Source organism: Glossina fuscipes, unplaced genomic scaffold (genome assembly GCF_014805625.2).
Source record: "Glossina fuscipes isolate IAEA_lab_2018 unplaced genomic scaffold, Yale_Gfus_2 3, whole genome shotgun sequence".
Classification (NCBI taxonomy): Eukaryota; Metazoa; Arthropoda; class Insecta; order Diptera; family Glossinidae; genus Glossina; species Glossina fuscipes.
This window is the reverse complement of record NW_023998417.1, coordinates 3,937,763-3,947,805: the sequence shown is the minus strand read 5'-3', so window position 1 is coordinate 3,947,805 and position 10,043 is coordinate 3,937,763. Positions and strand designations below refer to the sequence as shown.

At 30.9% G+C, this 10,043-nt stretch overlaps 1 protein-coding gene across 3 annotated transcripts; it reads right to left on the bottom strand.

Moving 5' to 3' along the window:
• Window positions 1-2,314: 2,314 nt before the first annotated feature.
• On the bottom strand, window positions 2,315-7,656 carry LOC119635082 (probable maleylacetoacetate isomerase 2). 3 transcript variants are annotated; one of them, XM_038029648.1, is made up of 4 exons: window positions 7,215-7,656; window positions 3,286-3,463; window positions 2,869-3,199; window positions 2,315-2,802 (listed from the first exon to the last, which is right to left on the bottom strand). In XM_038029648.1, the coding sequence occupies exons 1-4, from the start codon at window positions 7,236-7,238 to the stop codon at window positions 2,673-2,675; spliced, it is 663 nt and encodes a 220-aa protein (XP_037885576.1). In that variant the 5' UTR covers window positions 7,239-7,656; the 3' UTR covers window positions 2,315-2,672. The 3 variants fall into 3 exon arrangements, with proteins under 3 accessions (XP_037885576.1, XP_037885577.1, XP_037885575.1); XM_038029649.1 differs by lacking the exon at window positions 7,215-7,656 and adding an exon at window positions 4,153-4,236; XM_038029647.1 differs by lacking the exon at window positions 7,215-7,656 and having other exon boundaries at window positions 3,286-3,872.
• Window positions 7,657-10,043: the final 2,387 nt, after the last annotated feature.

Below are 10,043 nucleotides of genomic sequence, written 5' to 3'. Positions count from 1 at the left end.
GAGTGAAACGTCCCATCACATACTATATGAATGTGAGGCTGTCTGCGGAATCAGGCACCATATGCTTGGCGAGAAATTTACAACGCCAGACACGGTGTGGTGCTGCATGGATCCAAAGAAGGTGGCGAGCTAGGGGCATGGTCGTGTACAGTAGATCTTCTTGGTCGCCCACATCGTTAACAATTAACAATATATCATAAGTGGCATGAAATATAATTAGTGCAAGAAAGTAAAATTTATCTGTCGGATTAACCCGTTATGAGAAGAAAACAAAAGTAAAACCGAATTATCGTCTCCAAGCAAATTATTGATAAATTTATTCTCGCTTTCTTTCAGCAATATTTGACTAACAATCCCAATACCTACTATCTAATCTAATTGCATTTCCTTGACACATTAACTTGCGATAAATTACTCTGCACATCTAAGAAGAAAATTTAATGATAACACATTTTAAAATTACGTTCAGATAAAATATTTATTTAAAGTCAAAATTCTGTATTTTTATATTTTATTTGAATGTCGTTAGAATGTTTTCGAATTTGAGATGATTTAAAAAATATATTTTTTTGGGAAGATTTCTCAATTATATAAAATGAATAAATTTGGGCAAGTACTTGAAGAAGTATCTGCGTAAAGTACAAATAATTAATATATTGTTAAGACAAAAAATTTGATAGTTAAATAATTTTCTTTTATAATATTAAAATGTTCATGTGTCTGTGAGGATATTTTATGATTTGTTTTTTTGTTTTTGTTTTTGTTTTTTTTCAAATAAATACTTAAAAGATAAATTATTTATTTAATTTATGAGTTTTATTTTGTTCTTATAAAAATGACATTTTTCGTTTACTGCCCTCTTCAATTTCAGATGAATGGAAAGTTTTGTACTTTATTTGTAATTTTTGTAGCTTTAAAGTGTATGTTTGCTATTTTAACATCAACTACAATTTTTTTATTTTTATTTATTTATTTTTTTCATTATTTAAAAAATTTCTCAATCAACTTACAAGGAAACTACTCTTCTCGTTTAGGTAGATTTTAGCAGTGAAAAAATAAACAAAGTGAGATATATATGCAGGTTAAAGTTTCTTAATCCATTGAAATATGATTTCAATTTGTCTTTGTTCTATTTTTGTTGCTGAAATTTTTGAATATCGGGCAAAATGTTATAAGTATATTCAGTATGACAGTAATTTTAAAGATCGATATCTAATTTAAAAGAAATTTATATACCCTTTTGCTTGAATCTTTGGTCCACGCAGTTTTAAGCTGTTATTATTATTAATTATTATCTGTAAGAAGCGCTAAGTGTTCGCGTTAAGGGCAGTGGGAGAGAGAATAAGCATTTAGCTTTCTGTCTAAAATTTTGAGGTTAACACCGAACACTGTTGATATTTATGTTATCTTAATTTGAATTGTTTCCATTTTTTCGGTTTTTTCTCGAACTCTAGAACGAGGAAGAATTGTGTGTTGTGTTTGCAACAATAGAACGGTTGAAGGCAAGTAAAAATTTGCTGCGAAGAATATATTTTTCAATTACGTGCTCGTGTTCGACTCCTGCATATTTTTTTAATTATGACAGATATTTGGAATTTCTTTGCTAAGCCTGTTTGCGAAGAAATGATTTCAAAGCATCTCGCACTTGACAACTTTTCGTCGCATCCGTGACAACATATATTATTTTCGATTTGAATGAAAGAGTGAAATTGCTGTTATTTTCTTCACTTTTGAAATCCTCAAAATTTTACGGTTTTTTTTTTTTTTTTTTTTTTTTTTTTGCGCAACAATACATTATTAAAGCATTCTGCCGAAAGCGAGCCGATACAAAAAATTAAACAATAATTACCAATCAATGAATTTTCGAATTTTGAAATAACTCGGAATTTACAATGGAAAATTTAAATCAAAGATCTATTAGTCTAGCAAAATGTAGTAGTAGCAGTAGTAGTAGTAGTAGTAGTAGTTCTTACGAGTAATTTTACCTACCTCTTTTAGAAAGTTTACTTAGTAAGTCTATTTTGTAGCTTTTTTTTTCTTAAATTATGGGCATTAATAAAATACTCTTCTTTTTTTTTTTTTTTTTGGTTGTGCAAGCCCCTATGTTTTGGTTTGAAAAATCCCTGATTATAATTTTGCTTTTCGTAATGTTTTCTTTTCTTGTTTTGTTTTTTTTTTTATTATTTTTTAAAGAAATCAAAATAATACTTTATAGTTTATAAAACTTTTTTTAATTTTAAAAATTATTAGAAGAGCCAAACAAATTTTTTTTTCTGAGAAAGAATAATTTTTAATTATTTCACAATTGTTATTGTTTTTTTTTTTTTTTTTTAAGGGTTATTTTCAACGTTTGAGAAACGTTCGCTTATGCGGTTTGCAACTGCCTTAATCACATCTAGGGCTGTATTTTTTTATTAATCTTTTTTCATTTTTTTTTTTTTTTTTTTCAACCATTCTTTTATACATAAAATTTGAATTCTTATAATTGTAGACATAATAAATAAAGGCTTAGCTTTACGCATTTTTTTGCATTTCTTTTTTTTTTTTTTTTCTTTTTATTCCTTTTTTTTATTGTGTGTCAATTGTTTTTTTTATTTATTCCAGATTTTGTTATTAATAAACTGCAGTTATTTTTTTGTTTTGCGTCGTTTTGCAGTTGGATTCGGAAAATTCTATTTATTTGGCAACTCGGGTGGACAATCAGGTTGATTGGATGGATGGGCGGCACGAAAAGCCGGATTACTTTCCAATTCGCGATCAATACGCAATATTATAGGATATGGACGCAAATCGACATGAAATCTGCAAGCGATCAAAAAATTAACATTCATTGGTCCTTTTTAAAATATAAAAAACAAAAATTCTCACCTTCTAGCATTGAAAACTTGCGGTACCAAACAACAATCCGCCATGGTAATCTCGTCACCAACGCAGTACTTACCAGCCGAAGTAGATAGAACTTTCTCTACCGCACGGAAGCCACGGGTAATCCAATGCTGGGCCCATTCCTTTTTTTTCTCTTCACCCACGTGAATTAACACAATTAAATTTTGCAAAGGTTGTATTCCCGAGCAGATTATCTCACAAATTTCACGTACTTTGGCACGTTTATGAACATCTTGTGGCAATAAAGGACGCTGAGGGCGTGTTTCCTCCAGATAATGCATAATAGCTAATGACTCAATTAGGGTGTGACCATCTTTAATAGAAAACAAAGAAAACAAAAATGTAATTTTATATTATAATATTTTCTCGGCATTTTAAAAAATGGAAGAATATATTTACCAATTTGTAGTGCTGGTACTTGCTCCATGGGATTTACTTCACGATACTCATTGCAATGTTGTTCACCGCCCGATTTAATCAGGCTAATTGGTTTAATATCATACGGTATCTCCTTTAAATTGAGAGCAATACGTACTCGCCATGAGCAAGAGCTACGCCAATACGAATACAGTATTGGCTTTAGTTCAATATCATAAAGAGTGGTCGCAGAAGCCATGATTTCCGAAAAGATTAAAAAATGCACATTAAATTATTTCTTTATTATATGTGTTCCGTAAGAGATGTAAATCTCAACTGACATTGCAAAGAATTCTATATATTTATCAAGCAATAAATAGCGTAACGATTTTCCCTTATCTACAAAATTTAAAAATTTATACCAAAATCTTGTTTGTCCAGTATTTGCATATATATGGCATATACTGCAGTGTGAATATATAATGCAAGTTTTATGTAAATGATACCAACAAGTTTAATATTACGTTGAATTTTTGTATATTTCACATTATCAACCAAGAGCTTTCTGTCGCCAACGCGTTTGCTTTGAATATTTATATCTCACAATACTTCTATTTCTATATGAAGGCTATATTAAATTTATGAAGATGCCTGGCAAGATCGAGGGCTAGAAGCGAGTAAATTCACCTATTACACCGACCGATGTTCTATAACAGTTTCCCGAATCTACTTAAACTTTGCTCCCCATATATTTCTCTAACCTTCCGATATTTGCCCATTTATTTATTTTTTTTTTTTTTTTAATTGACATGCATTGGATTAGATCACTTTTACGTCCCTGTGTTATTTATTCTTCACATTTTGAAAAGGATGCGCAATTTTCAATAAATTTCCCGGAAAAAACTTTACCTTTAACAAAGACTTCATATCAATTGTACAAATTAAATCTCAAGTGACTGTTATTACGCCTTAAAGTTTGGAGTGAAAAAGATTGAAGATAAATTATGTAAAAACACTATAGGCAACTATGAAATACCCTATCTACAATTTGCTAGTACATGTATATATGGCAAGTGATCAAAAAACATCAGTATATCAAATTTCATTAAAATATCTGAAAAAATGCGTTCTATACAACTTTTAACGCAAGACGGTAAAACAAGGCCGACAGACAATCTTAAATCAATGCAGAAAGTGATTCTGAATTGATCGGTATAATAAAGCGTGAGTTCATCTCAACCCCTTTCATCAGGTGTTGCATACGTCCGACCAAACTTAATATACCCTTATACCACATATAGTATGGCGTATAAAAACTGATAAAAAGAGAATATTTCGAATAAGCTAAAGGTTAATTACGCTCACTGTTATCTAAAAACTCAATGTAGGAGCAGAAGAAGACGAAAGTAATAAAAACTTTGCGAGCTTTCATTGCCATTGTTGTTAGAGATGTTAACGAATCGAAGGAAATGCATGGAAATCGTAGAACGACTTAGATGTAAATAGTCTTATAGCAGAAATCGTAACTTTAAACAAAAATATGATCGAATTTTTTCACGTTAAAGATGGCAAATAAGGAACAGTCACACGTAGTTCTCTTTGAAAGTCCTTTCTTGAACACGGCTGTAAACGATGTTCCATTTTAATGTACTCACAGCAGTAAATCTTTTTCTTTTTCTTTTTATTTTTTTATTGATCAATCACTCAATGGCTTTCTCCTTTAATGAATAAACACAGTCATCGAGAAAGAGGATAGAAGAGAAGATCAAAATTCTGCGAGTTGTATGCTTGATTAGTAAGCTGTGAAGCTCTGCGCGCCGACTTAATAACCGCACTTCTTTTCTGATAGACTATGCTTTGCCTATACGGATTAAGCAATGACTTGTTTGTGTTTTTAAAGTGTTACATGCGTATTGAAATTTTAAAAAATCAATTCTTTTCACTATATTTTCTATCAGTGATGTTAAAAATATTTTCCCAAAATTTCAAGTCCATCGGAGTAGAAATCCGAGCAAGAAAACTTTATCTATTATTACTTCACATTTACTCGCTTTTTTCTCAGCACTATATTTTGAAAATGAACTCTACAAAATTTAGACCTATTTTTGAATCCCGTCCTTGTGTTACATTAAGTTGCGTTTTGGCCACACTTCCCCGGTATTTGGCACATGAAAAATATGCCTTTATGTATATAAACAAGATATAATTTTTGTGTTCTACAATAAAAATAAGAATTGTGTTAGCCATTGTGATGTAGAGTATTTAATAATCGGCCTTGCCCAACTATAACGTTCTTAGTTGTTTTGTCCAATAATTGTTGCTCCCTTAAACGTTTTCATATAAAAGAACATAAAATAATTCATTTCTTTGAATCTATGTTAATTGTAAATGTGTATTATTCGGTGAAAACAAAGACGTCAAAAGAGAAGAGACAAATAATAGGGTGTATCTATATTTTACTTAAAACAGCTAACTCATAATAGGAAAGCATTAGTCTTGGCAACATTGCCTTGTTCCCTAAATTTGCATATATCTATAACGTATAACGCAAGGTCGGATCAATGAACTCACGAACATAAGTGTATTCATCGGGTACACAAATAATTACGAGATACGATACAATGACCAACTGAGTAAACGTATCATTCAAGGACATTCATCCACAAAGCTAATAACTAAATTAGCAAAAGAGCAAACAGCATTTTAAGGAAGAGTATGCAGACGAAAAATTTTAAGCCGAGGAACCTAAGAGATTTTGGTTTGAGTTAATGGACACGGGGAGTATAACAATCGTACATAAAATAGAACGTACTACTAACGCATAATGTTTATGCTTGTATGGGTGAGAGACAACGAGCTTTATATGATTGCTGAGAGGAGAGGAATTATAAGCCGGTGTGAATAAAAAAATGGCAAAAAAATTTACAAGAATTAAGTTTTATGAATTTTGTTATAGCGACATAATAAAATTAAAAAAAAAAAAAAAATGAAATATTTCAATAAAACTAATTTTAAAGAAAGAAACCAATTGCTAAGAAAGTTTTAAAAAAAAAACAAAAGAAATAAATAAATGAATTTAAAGATTTTAAAGATAAATTAATATTTATATTGTGTATTGGACATGCGCTTTAGAGAGAAGGGAGAGATAACTTAAAGGAACTGTTCAATTTTATTTAAAATTCTCACCACCCTTAATGGCTTTTAATAAAAATTACTTAAGTTCTGTTCGAACAAAGCAACGGTACCTTACATCACTTGTGGTACAGGGTATATTCAGTTCGCACGGACATATGTAACACACGGAAAGGTTTAAGATAAAACCCCCCTTTTGTTATGCCACGCCATTCGGACCCACTTTTCCCAATCGATCTAAACCTGTCTGTCCGTGTGTCCGTCTAATGTCTACTGATTTAAATTTGTGTTCAAATTTTGATATATTTTGATGAAATTTACCACACTGTTGTGTTTTGACCCAAGAGTTAACGCTATTGAAAATGTTTTGGATCGGATCGCTTTTTCGGCCACTACCCATCTAACGCCCTATTTCAAAAAGTCGTTACTTTAATTTTTTGAATCTTTTCTCTAATAACGAAAATTGAAATTCATATGACGCAAAAATATTTAATTTTCAATGCTTCATGACGAAGTCCGATCATAATATAAGAATTTTTACCAAAATTGATCGCTTAGAGGGCAGAAAGGTATTAATTTTAATATTTTATGATGAAAATTGACCCATAATAGTGATTTGATATAAAAATTTACTGAGTTGAATTTGAAGTACGTATCTCAATTTTTTGAAACTCTTGGGCATAACAATTCTTCCAGAAAGTAAGCCTTTATTTGCAAGGAGGTCTAACGGTGTTACACAAGGTTGTGTAGGGTATCTAATAAGTTAGCCTAGTCCGACTATAATGCTTTCACTTGTTTTTTTTGTTTTAAATTTAATGGGTTTAAAATTTACTACTTACCTTTGCTATGGCCGAGAGGGTCATAGCGTTATGGTGATACTTTGAGTAATTAATTTTGAAGCTGTTCAGCTGTTCACTTAAGGAAAGAGAAGATTTCTGAAGTAGTTTGCAACAGAAAATTTGCAAATTGTTTGGTTAATTCAAGTTCTCGATATATGTTAATCTATTCTCCACAAAAAGGTAAGCATGCACTCATAACACACAAGCAGCCGCACTCACGTTTACTTAAAGTCTGCTGCTCGCTGTGCGACTATATATTAGAAAATACACCACTTTATTTAATTGCGGGCTCAGGAAACGAACAAAAAAAATTATCACGAAACCAGTTATTGATAAAAACGACTACAGCGACGATTTTTACAATGAATACATATTGGCGAAAAACTATTTGATATTAACGTATTTCCGCATATATTCTAAAAAATTTCAAATTTTTTATTGAAAATTTTTAAATCAAATTCAATTTTTTCACCCCTCTTTAAAAAAAAACACTATATGATAAAAGGGCTGCGCTTTCCGAAAATTCTTGCTTCTTCTGGCTCCATTTACTTACTGAGAGAAATTTCTTTGATTACTTGGCAGCATCTGGGCACAATTGCTAGCATTGTTTTTGTAAAATTTTATTCGCTCTGAGAGAAATATCTAACTAACACGCACCATCAACTATACTTTGCTTCGAAATCTCCCGCATTTATAAGCTTTTATATACCGATGTTTTTATGAGTTCTATTGGGAGTAATTTGTCAAGTGAAATAGAAATGAAGAAGAAGAATTGAAAGTAATACAAACGCGGAGATGAACATATATCCCACTAACATTGAATAAGAACACACTGAACTGAATTAAATCTCTTTTTGAAAGCGAAAGGTTGTATGGGCGAGTATATGGAAAATTCTTAGGTACGTACACCGAATTCTGTCTTCACACGGTTTTTACTTAACGCAATGTAATTTGAAGGAAAATCAAATTCTTCATGGAATTTAAGCCGGTCAACATGACTATTTCACTTCTCCGAGGATAAATAAGTACCAGAGTATGGGCGCTTGCTTTAATTCTAGTCAACTTATCAAATCAGATCTATTTCTATACTAACGTTTTTACCAACTGTTCACTGTGTTTTTTCATAGTTGGACCTTCATTATATGATTCCTGGATAATTTTTTTTATTATTTATTTATCTAATTATTCGACTAATCCAAGGCAGCTGTACGAAGCGTACGGTAGTCCAATAAAACCTACATGCAATACTGAAAATTAAAGTTTCTCTTAACTGCATTTATGGGTTGAAGTTGAACAGATATATTTCTTAAGAAACAAAAAATTTTTTGTTAAATAACACTTCAGGAATTTTTTTTTTTTTTTTGATTTGAGAAAAATATACTTCAATTCCGGTTACTGTGCGCTACCTATATGTTTGTATGCGGCACTTGAATTGTTCAAAACAAAGACTCATTTGCTTGCTATATTCTGTATAGGCACAATTGATTTTGCTACCTGAATTCTCGTTTATAAGTTTAAGTTAAAACTTTAAGAGAACAAGAAAATAAACGACTTTTAAACGTTGATGAGCAAACATCGTCAACAGAAAGGAAAGGAGGGAAACAATTTTTGGTATTTTATGAATTTTAAACAAATTCATGTTCGCCGTAGTTTTTCCCGCTCATCAACGTCACAATCTTGCCACCATTAATCGTAGTGCGGTTCAAAAACTATAACAATTTCGTTTTTTTGATTCTAAAACTCTAATAAACTCGGTTTCACCAAATCCAGTGGATATATAACACTACATGACGTACCTTAACGTTGCTATTTACAATCATTAATTGGCGTGTTTTGGTGCAAATTAACATTCGTCGCTCGTCATCATCAAGCGGTCCGAAACTTTTCCTAACAGTGTTTTATTGATTCATCAAAGTCTTTATCTTGCGAATCATGGGTTTGGAGAAATGAAAGCAGCAGCAAACTACGACAAAGAAAAATATTTCCAACGTCAAAACCGTTATCGAAGCCAATTGATTGGCTTGGATATGTATTTTCTGGTTCCAAGCGAATTTGTGCATTTTGCTCAAAATGTAATCGTTCTACTTATATGCCAAATTTTAATGTGGGACTGTATATTTGAAGCCAACAACAGTTTAAGGTCAAAGGTAGTAAAATAACTAATTTTTTTATTCTTCGTGCTATTTAAACGAACAATGTGTTTTTGTGTTTACTTTTCTACTGTAGTTTTCCCCTTAGAAATACAAATCTAAGCAATAAATCCTAATGCAAAACGTGAGCTATTTAGCTTTCGTCTGATTTGATAGATGTGAAAGAGTGTAAGGGTTGCATTGGCAAAAAAAAAAACCAAAATTATCGAACAATACTGGGAGATAATTACGTATGAAAAATTTAGCTTTCGGTTTTGCAAACAGCCATTAGTCAATTTTTAGCTACGTAATTACCCTCCCAAACGCTGTACTATACGTGAAGAAAATCAGGATACTGATTATGTATCTTTCAGTTAAGTGGCCCTCACTTTGTTCACAAGCAAACACCATGATATTATCAACAACAAAATCATACAAACATAAATAAAAGCAAAATTATATAAAACTTTGATTAAAATGAAACGAAATAATAAACATTTTTAACTAAATAAATAAACAAGAAACAAATGAAAGAATCCATTTAATATCAACTGAAAGAAGAATACGTAAGCCTTTTTTTAATCATTTGCATAAATTCATTTTAGTAACCAAACAAAAATAATTATAATAAATCTATAAAGAAAGCTTTTTATATTCGAATAAATTTTGTCTTTTTAATCAGGCATTTTTTTTTGTTTTT

Excerpts from the sequence above, each read along its gene's own strand:
- LOC119635082 (XM_038029647.1), bottom strand. The coding sequence starts at position 3,502 with ATGGCTTCTGCGACCACTCTTTATGATATTGAACTAAAGCCAATACTG. Across the intron at positions 3,200-3,285 it reads AGTACCAGCACTACAAATTG|ATGGTCACACCCTAATTGAG; the intron begins GTAAATATATTC and ends TTTCTATTAAAG. Across the intron at positions 2,803-2,868 it reads CAAGTTTTCAATGCTAGAAG|ATTTCATGTCGATTTGCGTC; the intron begins GTGAGAATTTTT and ends GATCGCTTGCAG.